The sequence below is a fragment of the Pelobates fuscus genome, chromosome 4 (genome assembly GCF_036172605.1).
Source record: "Pelobates fuscus isolate aPelFus1 chromosome 4, aPelFus1.pri, whole genome shotgun sequence".
NCBI classification, from domain to species: domain Eukaryota; kingdom Metazoa; phylum Chordata; class Amphibia; order Anura; family Pelobatidae; genus Pelobates; species Pelobates fuscus.
In genome coordinates, this window is record NC_086320.1 from 72,983,542 (window position 1) to 73,007,292 (window position 23,751).

The 23,751-nt window shown below is 40.1% G+C and overlaps 1 protein-coding gene across 4 annotated transcripts in view; it reads left to right on the top strand.

The window, feature by feature from the left end:
* The window catches only part of TPD52 (tumor protein D52), a 199,241-nt gene that overhangs the window by 44,779 nt on the left and 130,711 nt on the right, over nucleotides 1-23,751 (top strand). Inside the window, exons 1-5 of one of the 4 annotated variants that reach the window (XM_063451303.1) lie at nucleotides 8,630-9,044; nucleotides 16,459-16,565; nucleotides 17,939-18,087; nucleotides 18,698-18,799; nucleotides 21,555-21,596. In XM_063451303.1, coding sequence (XP_063307373.1) covers nucleotides 8,879-9,044; nucleotides 16,459-16,565; nucleotides 17,939-18,087; nucleotides 18,698-18,799; nucleotides 21,555-21,596 — 566 coding nt within the window. In that variant the 5' untranslated portion in view covers nucleotides 8,630-8,878. Of the gene's footprint in view, nucleotides 1-8,629; nucleotides 9,045-16,458; nucleotides 16,566-17,938; nucleotides 18,088-18,697; nucleotides 18,800-21,554; nucleotides 21,597-23,751 lie in introns of those variants that run through there. The other 3 variants (XM_063451305.1, XM_063451304.1, XM_063451306.1) reach the window with 3 other exon arrangements.

A 23,751-nucleotide genomic window follows, 5' to 3' on the forward strand; every position in this document is an offset into this window, starting at 1 on the left:
TCCCCACATTCTAATATACTGCCCACAAATCCAATACACTGCCCCCTCCCCACATTCTAATATACTGCCCACAAATCCAATACACTGGCCCTCCCCACATTCTAATACACTGCCCACAAATCCAATACACTGCCCCTCCCCACATTCTAATACACTGCCCACAAATCCAATACACTGCCCCCTCCCCACATTCTAATACACTGCCCACAAATCCAATACACTGCCCCCTCCCCACATTCTAATACACTGCCCACAAATCCAATACACTGCCCCCTCCCCACATTCTAATACACTGCCCACAAATCCAATACACTGCCCCCTCCCCACATTCTAATACACTGCCCACAAATCCAATACACTGCCCACTCCCCACATTCTAATACACTGCCCACAAATCCAATACACTGCCCCTCCCCACATTCTAATACACTGCCCACAAATCCAATGTACTGCCCCCTCCCCCCATTCTAATACACTGCCCACAAATCCAATACACTGCCCCCTCCCCACATTCTAATACACTGCCCACAAATCCAATACACTGCCCCTCCCCACATTCTAATACACTGCCCACAAATCCAATACACTGCCCCCTCCCCACATTCTAATACACTGCCCACAAATCCAATACACTGCCCCCTCCCCACATTCTAATACACTGCCCACAAATCCAATACACTGCCCCCTCCCCACATTCTAATACACTGCCCACAAATCCAATACACTGCCCCCTCCCTACATTCTAATACACTGCCCACAAATCCAATACACTGCCCCCTCCCCACATTCTAATACACTGCCCTCAAATCCAATACACTGCCCCTCCCCACATTCTAATACACTGCCCACAAATCCAATACACTGCCCCCTCCCCACATTCTAATACACTGCCCACAAATCCAATACACTGCCCCCTCCCCACATTCTAATACACTGCCCACAAATCCAATACACTGCCCCCTCCCCACATTCTAATACACTGCCCACAAATCCAATACACTGCCCCCTCCCCACATTCTAATACACTGCCCACAAATCCAATACACTGCCCCTCCCCACATTCTAATACACTGCCCACAAATCCAATACACTGCCCCCTCCCCACATTCTAATACACTGCCCCTCCCCACATTCTAATACACTGCCCACAAATCCAATACACTGCCCCCTCCCCACATTCTAATACACTGCCCTCAAATCCAATACACTGCCCCCTCCCCCACATTCTAATACACTGCCCACAAATCCAATACACTGCCCCCTCCCCACATTCCAATACACTGCCCCCTCCCCACATTCTAATATACTGCCCACAAATACAATACACTGCCCCCTCCCCACATTCTAATACACTGCCCACAAATACAATACACTGCCTACAAATACAATACACTGCCCCCCCCCCACATTCTAATACACCGACCACAAATCCAATACATTGCCCCCTACCTTAAGATAAGCCGCCCACCCTCCAGTTCCAGCCCTGCTCGTCTCTGCTCAAGCAGCCCAGAGGCTCCACTGGTACTGCGAGCAGGAGGGAAGCGGGAGTGGCTGGCATGCTCTGCAAACAGACAGCCACTGTACACAGAGGCGGCTCTAGACTTTATGAGGCCTTAGGCGCAACGCAAACATGATGCCACACTAACAAAAAAGTGTCACATGTACACATTGATGCACAGTTTACCTGTGTATGTTCCTGAGAGTGTGTCTGACAGAGAGTATTCTTGTGTGAATGTATGTCTCTTTGAGCATGTTTGCGTTTTTGTCTGAGACCCTATGTGTATGGGGTAGCTGCTTGAAGTGTGTTGTGTGTATTGGGGGGGGGGGGTGATGGTGAGACGGGGGTGATGGTTATGTGAGAGGGAGAGGGGGGGTTGATGGTTATGTGAGGGTGGTGAGGTGGTGAGGCTGGCGGGGATGGTGGGCGTGGTGGGGGGTGGTGAGGCTGGTGGAGGGCGGTGGGGGGTGAGGCTGTAGCTTGGGGGGCTGAGGGAGAACCTACCTTAATTTCCCTGGTGTTCCAGTGGGCTCCCTGGTAGTCCGGTGGCTGCAGACCATGTAATCTCGCGAGACCATCAGAACGTTGCCGTGGTAATCCGCGGCAACGCACTGATTGGCCGGTTTTCGCGAGACACCTGGTCTGCAGCTCTGCTCACTGCGGAGCTGCAGACTGGTGTCTGCGGTGGCTGGCTGGGCAGCCAGGAGGGGACTTGCACCCTCACTGACTGAGGACCTGACACAGTCTGCCCATAGGCGGTTTAGGCGGCTGCTTAAACCGCCTAATTAGAGAGCCGCCTCTGACTCTACACTCTTGGCTGTAGGAGGGAAGACAAGAATCTGACCGGGCAGGTGGGCTGCAAATATATTCATTGTGGGCCGCAAGTTTGACATTGTTGCTGTAGGCCATGGATGTCAAACTCCCGGCCCACAATGAATATCTTTGCGGCCCAGCCTAAGATATTAATTGCTAAGGGAACCTGGAGGCGGGCAGAAGTGGCAACGTGACGTCTACATACTCAGTCTTAAAGGGGTTTCAGCTCTGGCACCATTGGGGGCATAGACGCAGGATTCCGGATTTAGAAACATAATGTGAGTGGAGTCAGTCTGAAGGCTAATATTATTGTTTTATTTTTTTTCTGTTTTTTCTTCAAAGCAGGGGCTGGGCTTTAGTAGAGGGGAGAGGCTGGGTTTAGTAGAAAACATTAATTTTATTAATTTTTTTAAATTTTATTTATACTGTACTTTTCTATGAAAACTTTTTTGCGGCCCACATAAACTTAAACCTTGTTTTTATTTGGCATTCTTGATGTAGGCACTTAAACAACATAGTGAATTAGTGAGTACAGTGTTCCTTTAAGAATTGTGCTCCCCATATTATATAGTTACCTTAAGTAATGTGAAACTAATGTTCTTTAATTTGGGATATACGTACTCTAGAATTTAGTTGGCTTTATCTCCATATTTTCTCTTTCTAGGTTTGTTTCATTTTCTTGAGTTTAGTACAGTAGGTTTATACAACATTCAAACTATTCACTGTAAGGTTGTTTTGAATGTTAACTTAAATTCAAGACATCTGGCATGCAGGTACATCCAGCCTTGCCAAAGAAAAAGTTACCTGTGCTCTCTCCTAAATCCCTATGTACATTTAAACAAATGGTTGTATTGGAGTAACTAAATCACCTCCATTTGTTTAAATATACATAGGGATTTAGGAGAGAGTGCAGGTAACTTTTTTTTTTTTTAACTGTATGTATTGGGGCTGATGTGTACTGTGGTCGTTGCTGCCGCCCAGGAGTGATGGGAGTGAGTTTTTGTATTTGTATTCACATCTTGAAAGTTGTAGTTCTTTTATAGCCAGGGTTAGGAGAACCTATTTGGCCATCAATCATTTACATAGAGGTGTTAAAAAAAAAAAAAAAAAAAAAAAAAAAAAAAATTAAATAAGTTTAGGAGTCTTTTCAAAGTGGGACAAAATAATAAAAAAATGACACCTATTTTTTTTTTTTTTTTTTTTAGAGGTTATCTGTCTTGATGGTAAATACTTGCATACACTCTTTATGGGACTGCGGGTCAGCACGATAATGGGTAATGATATTTGGAAACCGTTACATTTGCTTTTAGGGGGAGAAGTCAGTGGACACATGCACGTTTACCTCCCAAGTTTCCCTGCCGGTGCCTAGGGTTTGGTATAATGGGTCTATTGCCCAGATTGCTTTGGGTATTATGAGATCCAGTTATTAAAGGAAAATCCCATAACTCGCACATGTCCTGGGGATGCTTTTTAGGAATAGAGGGACATTCTGTAAGACCACACTTTCTTTATAGGGGCTTCTGTGTACCTTGTCTTGAATCCATCTCACACCTTGTTGAAGACAAGCAATTGAGGGTTGGTTGATTTATTTTTTTTAAGTTAAATTTTCTTGTGATGGAAAACATGCCTGCTGACAGTTTGTTCATCCTTCAATCCTACTTATTGATTTACTGGAAACAATAGGAATTCCTCTGCTAGTCAGTACCATTTACTCAAAGGCAGCACAGATTATCTTCATCGATCTTCACCTCGGCTGCTGGTAAATGTAGTGACCTTCATCCAGAATCCGTAAACCACATTTTCCTACAAATTGTTGGTGCAATTTTGGTACTGCAAATCGATCCAATTGTAAATGACACCATAACATACAAAGGGACTTTATATTCTTTAAAAAGTATTTATAACCTATCCTGAATGTACCAAAATGTAACATTTTAAGTGTTGGTTGTGCTTGACATCTCACTTGCTCAGCATGTCTTATTTATGTCTTTGTTTCTTGATAGTCACGTTGGTTTTAATATTATTGTAGAGAATTGCTGGCATTCCTTGAATGTTATTTGTAATTCATATCAGGAATGTCCTGATATTATTTTGTGTCTCTTGGGGATTTAGGAGGAATCTTGGTCTGTAATCAAAAAAGGCACGCAGTGATTAATCTCAATAGAACTTCTGCCAGAATGGATCTTCCATGGCTAACAGCAGAATGACTGATCTCCTGCCCTTCACGTAAACACACTGAAAGAAACATATGATAACTGCGCAAATTAAAAAAAAATAAAAAATTGCTCTGACTTGATGACTGCCCCACATTGAGAAGGATGTGGTCCAGCTGGATTCCCCACCGGTGCCTTGCTTTGAAGGGACTCTCCTTCTCTTTGCATTTGTTATGGTGCAAAGAGGCCCATGTCTTTGTACGCACAGTGGTTTTATAAATCCAGCAATTTCCTTCTTTGTCTAAAGGGACAAAAAGTAATTTAGTTATTTTGAAAAATTATTTTGCACAGTATACTTTTATTAGTGGTTGAGGCCTATATTTCCTGAGCTTCTTAAAACAACTTGAGATTGTCTGTCTATGTCCGATATTTTTTTATTCAAGTGCCATTTTTCTTCATCAACTAAACTAGATAGACAGCTAACATGCGGTTAGTGTTATTTCGTAATAACCTATACAATATCTAACAAAATAGTTTAGTCCTGGTGAAGATTGTCTAAATATAGCCTGTGATTGGAAAACATACCGATAAATACAATATAAAGCATAGATTAGTGTTTGTGTTAAATTTATTTTCTGCTCTACCCGTTTGCAGTTTTAGGTCGAACAAACATATATTCACCAGACAGCTACCCAGAAGAAATTAAGGCTGCGAAACAGTCTTTCTTGGTTCTAGAGATGCCTCTTTGATACTTTGTAGAGTCTGAAGCAGACTTTTTTATTTTATTATTTTTTTTTTTTTATATATACTTTCTATAACGCTAATATTGCATATGAGAAATGTGTCTCCAAGGTGACCAAGTAATTTCCACTGGGGAAAAAAGTTGTGAATCACCAGAATGGACTGTATTTCCACATATTGGTAACCCTGGACCATCATCTTGGGTTATTTATCTGGTTCTCAAGTTCTGGAACATCAGAAGAAAGTGCCCAAAATGTTCAAACGAGTCCTTAAAAGCCATTGTGGCTACAGCCTGCCAGGGAATTTCTACCCATAGAAGAGTACATCTGCAGTGCCTTGTGCATGAAGGTAGATTGGCTGACATAAACCATTTTCATGTAATCAAGCTGTTGCACATCAATAATTGTGATGTAGATATGCTCCCGGTCTTCTCCAAAACCTGATTTCATGCCTTTCAATGTTAGGAAACATGGTAGATAGATTTAATAATGTTCTTAATCCTTGTGGTATATGTATTTTAATTCAAACAGTAGAAATTCAGTTAAATAAAATAAATTATGCCAACAAACCATTATTGTAGTTATGAATGTCATGATATAGACTTGCTAAACCATATCAGAAATCAATGCGTCCCATTCTTTGCTAGTTTGTATCCATGTTTCTGTCTATGGGGAACTTCAATTCAGATCAGATTCAGGATTTAGAGAGACAGACATTTGACTAATTTTGTTTACCAATTAGTTCACGGTGAATGCGGTGCAGGATTACTGTCAAATGAATGCTAGACAATTGAGCTGAATGAAAGTAGACAACTTTGCCAACAGACACATGCACACCTCATGTGATATGTAGAAAGGTCAGTCAGAGTCTGAGAGTTGCTCTTGGTACATATGCGCTAACCGTTTTCTTTTTTTGGTGAAGATTACACATTGTTTATTTCTGTGTGAACCTTGGTACTGATGAGCAATAGGAGACAGATATTTGGGTTTGTACTAATTTTTAACCCTTTCAACTAATTTCACGCAGTCAGACTGACAATATCGTCATGAAAACATTTTAATCGAAGTAGGGATACCTTGGTGCACCCAGCTATACCGAACTTGGAACCCTATTTGATCAATTGGCAACTTTTGAGGGCTTCAAGCACAGAAAGTGTGGGAGTGACAGCTGCTCTCCAGAAGCTGAACCTGCCTCATTTACTCTGACATTCAGCTCTTCCCCCTCCTTTTAACCGCTTGGGGTTATCCAAGTCCCAGGAAGCAGCCTCACTACTCACTGCAGCGCCCACGGCTTATTGCTGAGACGCTCCCAAGATGGCGATGCCCAAGACTGCTGAATCAGCAGTAATCATTGGAGCTGCATCCCTGTCCGTTCTACACAGCATATTCGTGAAATGTATAGTGCGCATCACAGAAAGAGAGCTGAACTCGAAGACAACTGGCTTGGACGACCATGTGGCCCCTCAGCAGTCTACTCAAATTAACACGACAGTGCCCCTTCTGAGGCCCACGCATAACCTGACAGGTTAGCATGGCTGTTCTCTTAAATGGCAATGCCTGCGTGTATCAATATCCCAAATACCCTCAAGGCCTGAGGGACTTAATACACAACATGTGGGTGTTTGGCAGTAGGCCTTGGCCCAGAGTTTCAGGACTCTGCTGTTATCAGCCGTTCAAGATGGAGGCTTCTGCCACACCAAACTTTACTGGCAATATAGTGCATTCATATGGGACCATCAGCTAAGAGGTCAGAGAGCTCTGCGACAGACTGAGCATCGGATGAGGGCATAGGCGATATCTAACTGCTCACAGGCGTTCTGTAATATGTCCACTAACCTGGGACTCATTCCAGTCTTTTACGGGATGCTCTCCTGCTTTTTATTTATTTATTATTCATTTCCCCCCCTATTTTATAGGGCACCCAGTCCTTTCTCCAGAAATAATTGGTTGAGTTTATATTGCTGTGTATTGGCAGCCCCACACATAATTCTACGGCAGCGACTCCAGTGGTCTCGTACTAATACACCCAGGCTGCATAATTACTCGTTTTATTATGTGCAGGCCTACATCCCACCCATCTCTTACCACTGCTTTTAAACAACTTGAGGAAATATATTCTGTGTCTCCCAGATAAAAGATTGCTAACACGGGCAGTACTCCTGTAACTTCTGTTACTCAATTTATGGTAAGCTTTCATGTCTTATTGCCTTCTTTGCGATTTTTAATGCCCATATTAACCTAGTTATGTACCTCAAGTATGAGGTTTTTTTTGGGTTTTTTTTGCCCTCAGCCTTATTTTACTCAGTAAGGACTCACTATAAAGCACTAGGTCCCAGTGGTTCTGAACAATAAATGTCATGTCTACTTGTCTCAAACTACTTATCATACTTTATGTTTATTGCTATATTTACAAAATTGTGCCGATTTTAACATGTACATCTGTTATATTATGTTGATATAACCGAGCTTGCTTCTGCTGTTATGGCATTGCAGGAATCTTTGTATTTATCTGCACAACAAAAATATAACATATAAGAATATAAAAAAAAAAACCTGTACAGGGCATGGTCGGTTTTCTATGACCTAGAAGGACTTCTCAACGTCCAACGTGAAACATGCAGATGATGCAGAACAGTAAATGCTTATGTCTGTTAATAATTTAAAACATTATTTTATTTCTCATTTCCATCTGAATGTTTTTATATTGTATCGCGCACGGTGATCTACGAACACCGTATTATTTTACTAGAAGCAATACATGCATCATCTGAAAAGGGGTTTTATCTTGTTAGGACTCTGTGTATGGCTTTGTATTCCAATGTACACAATCATCATGATCTGTGTTGCAGCGCCTCCAAGTGGCCAGAAAATCAGGTCATGACTTATTGAATGTCACCTAAAACCAGTACTATCTGCAGGCCAAGAAGCGTAAAAGATATTATTCCCAAGGCTCCGAGGGCTGGAGCCCAGGATGCATTAAGTAATGGATTGATTGAAAAGCACTTTACTGCGGGGCATCCTGTGCCCGTCCTTGCTATAAATGGTGTATGTTTAAAATAAAGCAAATGCCCATTTAAACTTAGCGTCTCCCTAGCTGGAGAATAATTGATTCTCCTAATGTGCCGTGCACAGATGGCAGGCTTCATACAGTATTGGACGGTAATCTGTCTGTGTCCTAGAAGATTAAGACGGTCCAGGTTTTGCATGTGAAATCAGCTGATATTTTTTTTTCCCTAAATGAATTGAAATCATTATCTGCAGTGCAGAGCGTTGGTCGTTCTAAAAGCATACCACGAGAATGTAATTTTTGATGTGTGGTTTTTTCTTGTGATCAATTCAAAGCCTTTTTTAATTTTTTTTTTTCCTGTTCCTTTTGGCTACGGGAACTGTACATTCATTAGCCAAGCTAGCATGTTTTAGTTTGCGAGGGTAGACTATGTCCTGACTAAGCTGAGAAATTGTATTTTAACATTAGGAAGTAACTTATTAAACGCTGGGATACTGCAGTCATGTGAGGATTTCCAAGGAAGAGAGAGAATGTACTGCGGCCTTCTAACACTGTTACAAACCCGGCTCTGAATGCTTTGCTTCGGGGACTGGATACGATGAGAAAAAGTGACTTTGTAAAGCTGTGGAAAGAAACTGCAAACGGTGTGTTTTCTGTGGTTCTCTGAATGACTTCACTGCACTCATCTGCTAAAATGGATTCAAAGGAGATGGATTATCAGGAAGACTATAAGTCCCCGTTTAATTTTGACTGTGGTGTCAACCGGAATTACCTTTTCTTGGCGCCGCATCTGAGCAGTACGCCACCGGATTCGCCAACCCTGCTAAACACGGGTAAAATGTTACAAACTTTTACAATCTAATGTAGTTTCGTGCAAGGCTGTTGGAATTGTAGTTTTTCTGATGTATACATTTTGAGATGGATATGGCGGTTTTGATGTGTGGAATAGATTTGTGTCTTTAGTGTTTATAGCTTGGCTGTGTGATTCTGCATTTAGAAGTGTATATTGAGTTTATTCACAAAGCCGCTGTAATCAATTGAAAACCGCTAAATTTCACACTAAAGTAGCTTATTTTGGGGGAGGGGGGGGGGGGAGCACGGCTATTTTAGGCAGAGAGGTTTTTAAAGTTTGTTTTCAGATTGCTTCAGTTCACTGTTTAGTGAATAAAGCCTTTAGTGCTTCATTGTGTGCACTGCTATGCGATGGGATTTTAATGTGTGGTGCATATATACCCTCGTCGGAAGCTGAAAAACGAATTAACACTGAGATGCTTGGCTTTAAAAAAAAATAAAATATATTCTTTATTAAGAGATACTGACATATGCAAACAGTAGTGGCTGCGTAACTGTGCTACTAAATACTGGAAATGCTACTTCTTGCTAAATTCTTGCTGTTTGTTTTGGTTTTTTTTATGCAATTAATATTTCTATCTTTAGCTATAGATTTAGCCAAAAATAGAAGAATTAGGAGATTAATAGAATCTGAAAGCCAAAATTTTAGTTTTTGGTCTGTTTAAGGCTGCAATCGTGACCCCTGGTGCCTGTTACACTGCCTTCTCCGTTCACCTCACAGGTACTGTAACTTTTTCTTTCAAATATTAAATATTTGAAGGAAAAACACTTTTAGTGGTTAGTGGCTTTACAGCTGTGTCCATCAGAAAACTCATGTGTCAGATTCTCACAACTGTGGAAAAATCTAATTCATTGAAGCTACTACATTTTAATTTAATAAATTAAAATGCATTATATGCGTCATATACTTTTACATTGTTTGATTATTTAAATCCCAATGCACTTCACCATCTCTTCCTGACTTATTGCCCACTGTGCCTACCCAGGGTCGCCACACTGCCTCTCAGTCCAGATAAGCCCCTTGTTGCCCGACAAGCTTCTTGTGCTTGATTCACCTACTGCTTCTGTATGTCATACATGTTGTGTTAGAATTTAATGTTTGTCTTGTTTCCAATTGTATAGCATGACGGAATATGTTGGGGCTATATCAATAAATGTTATTCTGGTAATTCTAATAAGATGTCAGTGGTTATAATGTGTAATTGTCCACTGCTTGTGGAAGAAGGTGTCAGAGTTTGAGATACAGACATTTTAATGTTCGTAGCAAACACGGTCATGCTTTATTGTGGGTCACTGAATTTGCACGTCGCCACAGTGTAAATGTCAGGTTTTAAACAATCCTAAAAAAATATTTTAACAAAAGTTACTTCCGGGCTGCTGTGAAATCCAGCCCCTGTTGCTTGATCAGGGGTACAACACAGAATGCAAAATACAGGAAACAGATGAGCAGTGCTACAAGGATATGCTGTGTGCACAAAGTGCTAATAGTGATTTATTTAAAGGACGTACAAAGGGCGATATCAGTCCGAACACTGATGAAGGGTTGAATCCCAAAACGTTTGCTGTACTTTTGTATGTCCTTTAGATAAATCACTATTGTAGCACTTTGTGTACACCGCATATCCTACTAGCGCTACTCTGGTTTTTCCCCGTATTTTGTTTCATTGAGTGCATTTACAAATGAAGCGCTTATTCAGGTTAAACAGCAAGAAAGGGCTGCTACAATTTGCTGCAGAGAGCTATAATTTCCTGGCTAATGACATTTCAGAATGTAAATCAATACATGTATATAGCATATTCAGTCTATCATCTCTCTAGAAAGACTGACTTTAAAGGAACACTCAAAACACCATAATCACTACAGCACGATGGTCAACACTCCTCACCTCCCTGCAGGCGGAAGTGAGTGTTCAAAGCCCCTGTTAGCCAAGTTACGCAGGGCTAGCTCATTAGCTGAGAGCTGTCAGCTGACACTCTTAGCCAATGAGCTAAGCCTGTACTTTCAGAAAGCATCTGGCTTTGCTGTAGCTGTAGTGGAGGCAAGGAGAGGTGCCCCGCAGACCCCATGTAAGAAGTCAAACCATTCTAAATAGTCTCACTACTTCCAGCGCAGTGAAGGGGCCTGAAGTGTTCCTTTAATTCTTGACCCCTTCACCCCTTACATTACAAGCAGAATCCAAATGCTCCAGTCCTCAGCAATTGTCTTTGTAAGTTGTCGTCACACTTTTAAGCTGGCTAGTGTGTTCAGCACCTTTATACAAACTGACACAAAGAATCATCAGTGTCCAAAGAATATTGTCCTGTTTCCAGCACAGTGGATTGCGGCAGCTGATCTGGAGCTGATCTGGAAGGTCACATAGGTATTGCTTAGATGTTACTGTTTACCGATGTAGCATTGATTTTACATTGATAAATACAAACTTTAGTACTTCCAGTGACCATCGATTCAGAGGACAACGGTCTGCTGCATAGTTATTTACTAAAATGTTAATGTCCGAAATTAAAGTGATTTACAATGTTTAGGCCATAATAGCCAATAAACATAGCCAACTTGGAATTCTTTTCTTTTTTATATATTTTAGCCTTAAATATAGTAACAGCTTACCTTTATTCCAGTCTGCTGTGTCACGATTCGGGAACCTAACACGCAAACAGGTCACAGAAAGTAAAGGGTGCAATACCGGTCCTTAGAATGGCCGAGTTAAGCACACTAAGAATAGTCAGAAGACAAGCCAAGTAAAGGGAGCCAGAAAACAGGAGAACAAGAAACAAGCCGAGGTCAAAGGAATGGAGAATACAGGAAAATCGGAATAACAAGCCAAATAATGGGTAACCAGAGAGAAACACGAGCAGACTGCAATACAGGTATCACAAGACCACAACAGGGCACTGAGAGACAGGAAAGGTAAGTATATAAATCCTGTGCTTAATTCTGATTGGATAACTTCCAATCAGAATTAACAATCACACGTGGGAGATATTTACACCTTCCACTGTGATTATGGTACTGTGGCTTTAACGCCGGGTCACGTGACTGACCCCGGCGTTCGTATAAATGCGCGGACTCCCAGCGTGCAGCGTTATACATGCTGCCGCTGGGAGGCGAGGAGGAGGACGCGAGCGGCCCATAAAGCAGTGAGGACGCCGCTCGCCGACAGGTAGGGGAAAGGGAGAAGGACTGAGGGTGAGTACTGCAAGTGGATTGTAGCCTCTCCTTACTGCCGCCCGCGGAGCCCTGACATAACCCCCTCCTCGAGGACCGCCCAGAAGGCGGGAAGCCAAAGGCTTCAAAGGAAACCACGCATGAAAGGAGCGGATCAAAGAGGGCGCGTTTAAATCAGAGACAGAAACCCAAGACCGCTCCTCAGGGCCGTAACCCTTCCAATCCACCAGATACTGCAACCGACCTCGAGAGAAACGAGAATCCAGGAGAGCAGCTACTTCGTACACGTCACCGGAGAACGCGCGGAGGGAATCGGGACACCTGAGAGCTCCAGAGAACCGATTACAGAGCAAGGGCTTCAAAAGGGAGGTGTGAAAGGTGTTAGGTATACGCATGGAAGAAGGCAAGGCCAGGGAGTAGGACACAGGATTTACCTTACGCAATACCTTATAGGGGCCAAGGAACCTGGGCGCGAATTTCATCGAGGGAACCCTGAGGCGGAGATTCTTAGACAACCAAACCCCATCACCCGGGGCATAAGAAGGAGCCGCACACCTATGACGATCAGCAAATCTCTTCTGAGCAGCAGCCGCACGAGAGAGAGCAGCATGGACCTGATCCCACATCTTCCGTAAGGAGGTGAGGTGCTCGTCCAAAGCGGGCATTCCCTTGTCTTAGAACACACCAGGAAGGACAGAGGGATGGAACCCATAAGCTACCATAAAAGGACTTAAGCCAGTGGACGAATGAGTCACGGTATTCCTGGCGAATTCAGCCCAGGGAAGGAGATGAGACCAGTTGTCCTGGTGTGCATTCGTGAAGCAGTGTAAATATAACTCCACAGATTGATTCGCCCGTTCGGCAGCTCCATTAGATTGTGGATGATAGGAGGAAGTAAACGACAAGGAGACCCCCATCTCAGCACAAAAGCCCCTCCAAAACCGAGAGACAAATTGAGGACCCCGGTCGGATACGATATCCTGTGGCATACCATGCAAGCGGAACACCTCTTTGGCAAATACCTGAGCCAACTGAACCGCAGAAGGTAGTTTTTTTAAGTGGAATAAAATGTGCCATTTTAGAGAACCTATCAGTTACAGTCAAAATTACTGTCTGTCTATCAGATGAAGGAAGATCCACAATAAAGTCCATGGATAAGTGGGTCCATGGTTTCTTGGGTACAGATAGGGGACATTAGGAGTCCCGGGGGTTTAACATTAGAGGACTTACACTGTGTGCAAACACGACAAGCCTGCACATAATCCACCACGTCTTGTTTAATTGAGGGCCACCAAAACTGTTGAAGGAGACCCTTGTATGTTTTGGTAACCCATGGAGGACCAGCAGTTTTGGCGGTGTGAAATAAAGCTAATAACTTCTTTCTGTCTTTCTCTTTCACGTATAATCTACCAACAGGTGTCTCAGAGGGTGCTTGGGATTGGTATGTTTTGATACCATCAAGGAAAAGAGACGAAACAACCAAACGGGTAGCAGCTATTATCTTAGATGTAGGCACAATGGGAGCCCTGACATGCTGCTGCTGGTTCTGCCCCTGATCGGCTTCCTTGGCTGACATCATCAGAAGTGATGATCTCAGCCAATGACAATGATTTCCTATAGGGAAAGCATTGAATTGGCTGAGATTGTCAGTTCTAATGATCTCATCCAAGGAAGCTGGCTGGTGAGCGGAGCCAGACTCCGTCCTGGCCAATCGGCATCTCCTTATAGAGATGCATTGAATCAATACACCTCTAATAGAAAACTTCAGTGTCTCCATGCAGAGGGTTGAGACACTGAATGTCACTGCTGCTCACTGTGCCCCATGATGCACCTCTAGTAGCCATCTGAGGAGTTCGCACTGAAGGTGTCCCTAGGCTGTAATGTAAACCCAGCCTTTTCTCTGAAATGACAGTGTTTGCTGCAAAAGCCTGAAGGGAATAATTATACTCATCAGAACAAATACAATAAGCTGTAGTTGGTGACTATAGTATCCCTTTAACTTTGATTTCCTGACCATTTACAAGTTGGTGAATAACTTGGCTATTTGGAAACCTATGTTCAACTCCTGGTCACAACCATTCACCAGTAAGTGTCCCTGGGCTAGACACTTAACGATATCTACCTGCTACCAATAAATCCTCATGGATTGTAAGCTCATTTTAGCAGGACCTTCTTGACCTAATTACACTCTGTGTACATTCTAATTACACTCTTACATTTCTATTTTTCATATGTATGTGTTTTGTTTTGTTTTTTGTTTGCTAATTTTTCTTTTTTTCTTTTTTTTTCCCTTCAAAATAAAACCGCAGAACATATGTATCTTGTGCTCTAGGAATTCATTATTTTATTACTGCCTCCGGTAATTTATATTGGCTGCATAATACATGAATGCCTTCATCAAGCAGTAATGTGATTTTTGTTTTGTTTTTCGCTACGGTCCAGTAGATTCAGTAACTGTTTTTGCTGGATGATTTATTTCTTATTTATATTCATTCATTTCTTGTATAATGTAACCTGTTGTGCGTTTTGCAATATGACTTCACATCGACATCAGATCGCACATTTATTTTATTTATCACTTGGCTAGCTTTTCAGCATCCCAGAAATCTGTAGATTGTTGTTGTTATTTTTCTGCAGGGGCTATTTGTCATGTCTGCCATTTTAAGATGTATTTAAAGCTTTTTAATTGTGAACCACTAAGGTCGGATGCCCATACAAATCTGATGTCCAGAGACTCAAGATGCTTACAGCACTCCCTTTAAATGGGAAGTCTCCTCCTTCTACTGGTCTCTGTAGAAGTATATAACCTTGGGTTTTTTTCTGCTTCCAGGGCGTGTGTTGTATTCCTCAGCTTCGTAATGCCTAATTGGTTGTGTCATGTCTCAAACAATGGGGGTTAATTCACAGCAGTCTACAAATGCACGAATCCTCATCTTTTTACGATTAAGATTATGTACTTTAATGGAGGGTCACAAATGGTGTGGCGTTTGGACACGAGGCAGGAAAGGAAATCCCCAGAAATGAATCAATTAAATACATGAAGTGCTGTTGTATGTGCCTGGAGAATAGGGAATTGTCTGAGGGCCAGTTGTGAAGCTTTAGCAACACAGAGCCTCCAAGCAATGGAAAACTAGAGGTTTTCCAGACATGGCTGTATATGGTAAGGAAATGTAGATTCTGTACAAAACCTGAAGTGCGAGGAACAGTGTTTGCGAAAGCCATGTCCTTAAAGCGTTCATTAATGTAAATTGGTGTTAGCAGCATTTTTTGTTTTTGTGATCTAAATGCAAGATTCCTATGAGATGGGTGCAATTTAAGGAATGTTTTTAAAAATTTAATTATATTAAATCTATATTGTACATATTATATTCTATATTCATTATATTTGACATGCCACATGACCAGCAAACAGGTCTGTGAAAGTTGGACTTTACTCAGAGAAACCATAATGCATTCAATATAAAAATAGAAACTGTGTGAATGGGGCGGTTACTGCACGCAAAGCGGAACATGTTAAAAAATCTCTGACCGTCAGGAGGTAGACATTGGAAACACTAGAAAAATATGGCTCTTTTCCCCGGAATGGAATTAATGACTTTCTTTCTTACTGAGATTATGAAGTTTAGGGAAGATTTATCCCTAGTGTTGCCATAATTGTCATACTTTCTGTACTCTTACTGCTTTTGAATACTGATGGTCCGTACATAATTTGATGATATTTTGTAGAGAAATCACTTGTTACTTTGGAATTCCTGATTTACGAATTGGTTTCACTTCTGCAGCTTATAGACTTGCATATCACATGGCAACATGTATAGGTAATACTAAGTGTTGCACTGAAAGTCATTAACAAATGTGGTCGATCTATCTACCTGCCACCACTTCCTGTCATGTATTGCATATCACAGTCAGACTTCTTCAACGTAACCTCTCGCATTCTGTCTTTATCTGATCGTCTCTACCTCCTTCTTGATTGCTAGCTTACACGAGCAGGTCCTTGTCCTTGTGTACCAGTTGTGGTAATATTTTAATGCATTCACACCAGTAACGCTATGTCTTTGTTCTTTTATACTTCTCTGTAACTGTGTGATATTGCACAGTCTGCTGTATTGCGGTCTATGGAGTACATTAAATTAATAAATAAAAGACTTGGGTGAAATCCGTATTACACAGGGTGTCTTCTCAACATTTACTTTGTTTTCATTGTTTCTTTACTTTTTCTTTCTATCTAGATTTGCTGAAGCCAGAGTCTGTGCCGGAAGGAGAAGATGTGGCTGCTACAATTCCAGAAGAATTATCAGAGGAAGAACAAGAGCATCTCCGGAAGGAGCTTGAAAAGGTACCCGTTGCCTTGCAATGTGTGCTTAGTGGTCTTCCATTGTGGGTAATCACAGAAACGTACAGTTCAGTCAATCCGTACTCCATAATGTGTCCGTCCATCTTTTATACTAGTGCACACCATAGCAGTTTTATTAGTAAAGCACACTCTTGAGAGACAGTTCTATAATTAGTGTAGTCTCTTAAAGGGACACTATAGGCATCTAACAACCTATTAGCAATGCTCAGCAGGGAATTGCAAGCACTAAAAAGAGAATTGTGAAAAGGTTTGGAGTAACCCTAATGTTTACTATTATAATGCTTTAGGAGTTTTGTCTGAATGAATTTTCCTCTATATTCTTTTTTTGTAAATATAATTTTTATTGTATTTTCTGTTTGGTTTTTTTTTTTTGCGCGATAAGTAGTTATACACGATTCTACATGGAGACTCGCAGGTCTCTAGCTTACTCATAGTCACGTGAGCGCGCAGGCTCATTGTTCAACATTCCTCTATATTCTTAATATTGCTGGAGCCTTCATGAGGAGGTGTGCTTTTTACCTATGCTGTAAAAAAATGTAATAGCCTTAAGATGCTTAGAGTAAGGCAAATTATTAATGGATTAGTGTTTGCCCTCTCTATATCCTCATTCCTTTAAAATCACATAAATAATATATAGAAACGTATTGCCCATGTCTGTCTTACCTCTGTTGCTTATAATGAAGTCAATATGTAAGTTTGCATGCCTATAGCTCATCTCACTGTTCAATTATTTACATTGTGTGTGTGCGCGCACCGTGAGTCCCCACTACTTTTTTTTTTGGCTATTCATGACAAAAATAAGAACGCAGCTGTTCAGAAAGATAAATATTAGACAGCAATTTCATACTTTGTGTCTTTTCATTGGTGAAACCACTTCTTATGTCATACATGTTCCTCAAATAGCTGCTATGTGGTTTATAGATCCATCTTACTGGGCAGATATGTGGCTATGGTTCCATAGTATAAAGTGAACATTTTTAGTGCAATATCAGTTTTCTCTTGATATGATTTTTGCAAACATATCTTGTTTAAAAAAAATATTCCTTTTTTTTTTATATAAATATGGCAACTGACAAGATTGCACTCATGCATCTTTCTATATAATATTTAAAAAACCTTTTTGGTGTGCAGTATCTGAATATAGATCATTGTTACAATAGCATATGAAAAAGGACTAAAAGTCGATTTGATCCTCGAGGGTCCATGTGTTTATGAAATAGGAATCTGTGCAATGTTTATATTTAAATGTTTTCTTCCCGTGATCAGGTGGGGCTGGCTTTTGCGGTGCCGAGATGTGAGCGGGTAGATTATGTTATATTTATTGTACTTGCTGCCTAAATGCCTCCTGCTTTCAGGTAGAGGAGGAAATTCAAACACTTAGTCAAGTGCTGGCTGCTAAGGAGAGACATCTCGCTGATCTCAAACGGAAGCTTGGAATCACAACTTATTCCGAACTGAAACAGAACATCTCCAAAGGGTTACAAGATGTTGCCTCCACAAACGTGTATGTATAGAGAAAAAGGCTTCACGTTTCTTCTTAACAGAATTTCCGTAGACATATTTATTAAAGCTGAGTACCTGACCCAGAGAGACGCTCTTTGACATTTCTCATTTATTTTATGCATTAATAGTGATCTATAAAAGTGATCTATAAAAGATTAATAAATAATAAAATTCCAAACACAGGACTCATTTTGTTTAACTTTTGAGTAAATGGAAACATATTTTTTTTTTAAATAATCTGTTTATTAGTTAACAAAATAATGGTACTTAAATTTGATTAAATGTAATTAACTTAAAATAAATTAAAGGGAAATTTTGATGTTCTTTAAGAGACATTTTTGCAAAACGAGGGTCATCTATCTCCTTTCCTTTGTAGTTCAGTAGGGGAGCGTGGATATAGGGGATTACTAATCCCATTGTACTCTTGGGACCACGATCTGTCACCGGGGCACAGCACAAGCAGTTGTATGACCCAATATGAAATTTTACTGAAAAACTATATTTTAATAAACTCTTATGAATGGTGGTTCCCTTTCTCTTCGCTTTTGTTTTCTTTCTGTTTTTGTCTTGTTTTGTTTTGACTCTGTCACTTGAAATGTACTTGTTTGCAGATACAAAAAGACATCAGAAACCTTATCTCAGGCTGGACAGAAGGCCTCTGCTGCCTTTTCAACAGTTGGTTCTGTCATTACGAGGAAATTGGAAGATGTCAAGTAAGTGAAAACCAGTCTTTTTCTCAGAATATGTAACGTTTCTAAATCAGAATTGTGTCCAAGGTAAGCCCTCTTAAATGTTTTGAAAGAGCTCTTCAGACACACACCAATGTTATAGGAAATATGCAGGTTTGTTTGTTTATTTTTTTTCCTCCTAACTTGCACTTTTTATACTTTTTTCCTCCAAATCATATACTGGTGTGAATGAAATCATGGCTTTCTGGGAGTTGTAGTTCAGCAGTTAACATTTACAGCAGGAGGATAATAGAACTACAAACCTCAGGAATGGTTGCTGTGCCTATCAAACCAATCCTACAGGATAAGCTTTGTGAGACAAGTCACTGCCTGGTTTAGTGAAACCTGTCCAGCAGTTTTTACAATAGAAAGGCGATACTGATGACAGATCTGAGTTGGCAATGGAGTGACCAGGAGATGCAGTTCTACTACTCTTCATCGTAGCAACTGTAATCTTACTCTTGCACAGATGTCCCTTTAAGAAGAGTAAGTATATTTAAGACAGGATCCTTCTTCCACACAATTATAATTCCAGAAATCACCCTTAACTGTTATAAATGTTAATCACAATCTTATTGTGTATAATAAAGAGAATTTTACAATAAAGAGAATCCCATTTTCTATATTTAATTGTACATACATAGAACATTCTACTACTTCTGTCTAAATTATATTCTAGAATTCTGCATAATGTGCGTACATTCATTGTTTTAGTAGATGTTCTCCTTGCAATACTCAGATCCGTAGCAGCAGATGTTCCTGATGTTTGATGGTTCTGGTTTGACACCGTGGTTACAGACTGACATTTCACTTTCGGTCTTTGCTTGATATTTGGATTTGTGATTAAAGTTTAACTCACTGTTGGTTATTGTATTAAGTTAAAGTGAGCCTATCTTGGCAGATTCGCATTTTTGGCCTGCCGTTTCTAAAATCCGTGAATACATAATTTTACCTATATGTTGAACTGCTTTGGTATTTGGAGAGTTATTAAAGGGACACTATAGTCACCTGAACAACTTTAGCTTAATGAAGCAGTTTTGGTGTATAGAACATGCCCTTGCAGCCTCACTGCTCAATCCTCTGCCATTTAGGAGTTAAATCCCTTTGTTTATGAACCCTAGTCACACCTCCCTGCATGTGACTTGCACAGCCTTCCATAAACACTTCCTGTAAAGACAGCCCTATTTAGGCTTTCCTTATTGCAAGTTCTGTTTAAGATTTTCTTATCCCCTGCTATGTTAATAGCTTGCTAGACCCTGCAAGAGCCTCCTGTATGCGATTAAAGTTCAATTTAGAGATTGAGATACAATTATTTAAGGTAAATTACATCTGTTTGAAAGTGAAACCAGTTTTTTTTTCATGCAGGCTCTGTCAATCATATCCAATCCAGGGGAGGTGTGGCTAGGGCTGCATAAACAGAAACAAAGTGATTTAACTCCTAAATGACAGTAAATTGAACAGTGAAATTGCAGGGGAATGATCTATACACTAAAACTGCTTTATTTAGCTAAAGTAATTTAGGTGACTATAGTGTTCCTTTAAGTAAACACTCTCTTCAGTGTGGTTTACTTCGCACGTGAACCAATTGATGTGTGTCGTTCTGTTTTATATTCCTGTGTAAAAGTATGAGATGCTTTTAGTTGCTAGGGAACATTCACATCAACTGTAGTTTCTCTAAAGGAAGACTTGCTTCCTCTTCATCTGTCACTCAATTCTTGGTATACACTATGCTGTCGGCCTAGACTTGTATACTGAGAATTGTCCGCTATCCTAAATCTCTGTCCTGAAGAGTGCAGTTCTAGGAAGAGCTGAGATACTTCAGAGAGCACTCAGATTCCCAAGAATGAGGAATAAAATAATACCACCCCAAGGGGTGAATAAGTAAATTTAATACAAATAAATAAATATATTCAGAAATTCTGCAAGTATAATGAATTCTAAAGCTTTAGGTTTCAAATCCATGTTAATCATCACAGGGGCACTTTAAAGCCAATCTGTCACCAAAATAAATCATGCACTTCTATATTTTTTTTTCTCCTTTTAGTTTTGTATTTAGAGAACCTATACTGTATATTTAATAGATGTAAAAAAAACTGAACTGCGACCTGACAGAAAAACACAATATAAACTAGTTCATATCACCATAAAGCAATGGTACTAACATAGAGACCCTCAGCTGTTAAATGAAAACTGCATTACCCACAATGCACATCTGTTCACATATAAGCCAATGCAAGGCATGGTCTGGTTCAGGTAAACTACATTAAATCTGACCATACATACATACATACATACATACATACATAGTGCTTCTGATGTGTCTGTCACTGTGCTTGCTGATGATCGTGGTGTATACCTCGTCTGTTAATGTCTTCCAATACCTTACTTGAGATATATATGGAGAGCTATCTTGAAGATCCCCTATTTTTACCACGAACGTTCTGACATCCAGTGTCTTAAATGTTCGTTACTGTTTCATTGTGTTATGTTTTGAGGATCACAGTTAAGATCCCATAATAGATTCCCATTGACACATTGTTTCACCTCTGTCTTAGATTTATCTGTTATTGTGTCTGGTTTTTGTGGGTGCAAACCTTTTTTGTTGTTGTTGTTAAAGATTACCAGTGTTTTCTCATGTCATCAGGGATTTGCAGATGATATTCTTAGACTGCCTGTGGTGCAATTAACCTACTTTTCCTTCATTAACTCTCGCTATCTTTTTCCTTAATGCTGCCTTAAGTATTCGTTCTATACAGCACTCAATTAGCATGCCTGCAATGAGGTAATGTATCCCGTGAAACTAACGGACATATACACCCTTCTCTTTATAATGGGGTACAGTTACATTTGTTTCAGAAATTAAGCTGCTAAATAACACCCCTTTCATCCCGATCTGCATCTAACAATTGGATCTATGGGTCAGCAGGGTCATGTAGTAATATTGGGTAACCTTATATTGTCAGCATATAGTTGATAAACACAAGGTACAGATCTGCTGTGATATAACAAAGCTTAAAATATTTTGAAAAGTTTATGATTTGTCTAGAAGCTTTTATTAAAGGAGTTAGTTTTAGAGCAAACAAGTATATGTACAAGTGTGTCTGCGTGTATGAATGTGTATGTAAACTAAAGCAATCTGGTATTTTTTTTTTCTTGTACAAAATATTCCTCTTATAGGTGTCTATGGATAAATAAGTTATTGATATTTGGTACATTTTAGTCTATGAATCCCTCTTCCACCCCTCCCCCTCCCCTTGTATTCTTCAATAGCTCTCACTGAAGCCATTTCAAAATCCAGTAATGAACAACTGCATAGACACTCGTTAATTTTCCATAAATGACTGACGCTCAAATTTAAAAATAATTCATTGCTTCATTCAGAAGGGTTATTATAAAAAAGAGTAAACAGCTTAAACGAATTAGTTGTTTTCCACAGAAGTCGCCTCAGTCTTTAAGTATTAATAACGCTGATTTAGTTAGACATTGGAGTGCCTCGGCATATGTAAAAACTGGCTAATACTAACGGTATTTTTGTGGATTCAATATTTAGATTTTGTTAAGGGTGAAACAAGCCACAGCCAGTGATAAACACAGCCAGAAATAGAAGTCCATTCTCTGGTTTTCTTTCTTTAACAACAGTGCTGTATGAAGTATTATGGGTGTTATTGCCTGCATGGGGTCTGATCATGCTGACAAAAATATCTGAAATCACGTTGGTAAAAGATGGACTGTTTACGGATGTTGCCTAGTGTGCCCTCGCTTGAAGCAAGAACGATTATAATGATTATTGGATTTAAAATGTAATATGATATGTGATAATCTTGTCTTGATTATAGTTGCTGCTGTTCAGAGAGAATGACTGCCTTGTGTGCTAATTATTCCCGGTTGCTATCTCTCTAGACTAAAATCAAAAAACAGAAAAAATAAAATAAAAATTGAGAGCATTTAATATAGTGTCCAATAATGCAACAAAACAATCCACTAGCATTACAGATGGATGTCTGTGGACAGAAGCAGCACGTAAACATCTCTGCCCCCTGCTGCTCACTCACTGTACTGCACATATTGTTTAATGCCATAGTGTACAGCTGTGATTGATGTGGGATAGGAAGTATGTATTTCAGCTATGCCTAATTAAAAAATAAATAAGTTATTAATATATATATATATATATTATATAGATAGATATGTGGTTTTAATTTTTTTTTTTTAATTTTATATATATACATATATCATTCGTATTTCAATTTTAGGCCTGACTAATTTGTTTGCCGTGCAAGTACCTCCGTGAGTGCAGGCATGTATATGTGGAGTGTGCATTTATTAATTTGGGGTGTATACAAATTCAAGGATATATTTGTCAGTGCAGTGCTGTATATGCACCCCTTTTCATCCTCCCCATGCCACTTCATCTTCTCGGACATGTCCCTTTTACACGTATCCCTTTTTCTACCGATCAATCTCTTTCCCCTTCGACGTGTACTTTCCAAGATTCTCTCTCCTTGCTCACTAGAGAGCCAATTCCTTGGTGGAACGAGCGAACTATATAGAGCTGTGCTTAGGCTAGTTTAACCATGACTACTGTGAGAGCCACTGGGAGCTTCGTGTGGCTGCAGTGTACCTAATGACCATATTGCTGAGCTTCCAGAGCCCCTGCCATGTAGCTACACATACAGGCTACATGCTGTAAGCAGCTAGCTCACCCTAGCTCAACTACTTGCATTTGTTGGAGGAAATACGGAAATTCAAAACTCTGGATTTTGTAATGCAAAACTGCTCATCCTTGCTGGGGGAACATAAACTGCATCTAGCTCAGTTTTTAGTTTTGGTTATTTATTCTAATGAGCCATACTTCAACCTCTGTAATCTTGTATATTTTGGATTTTTCAGCCTTATATTTGACATTCATTTGAAGAAAATGCACAAATACAAATTTA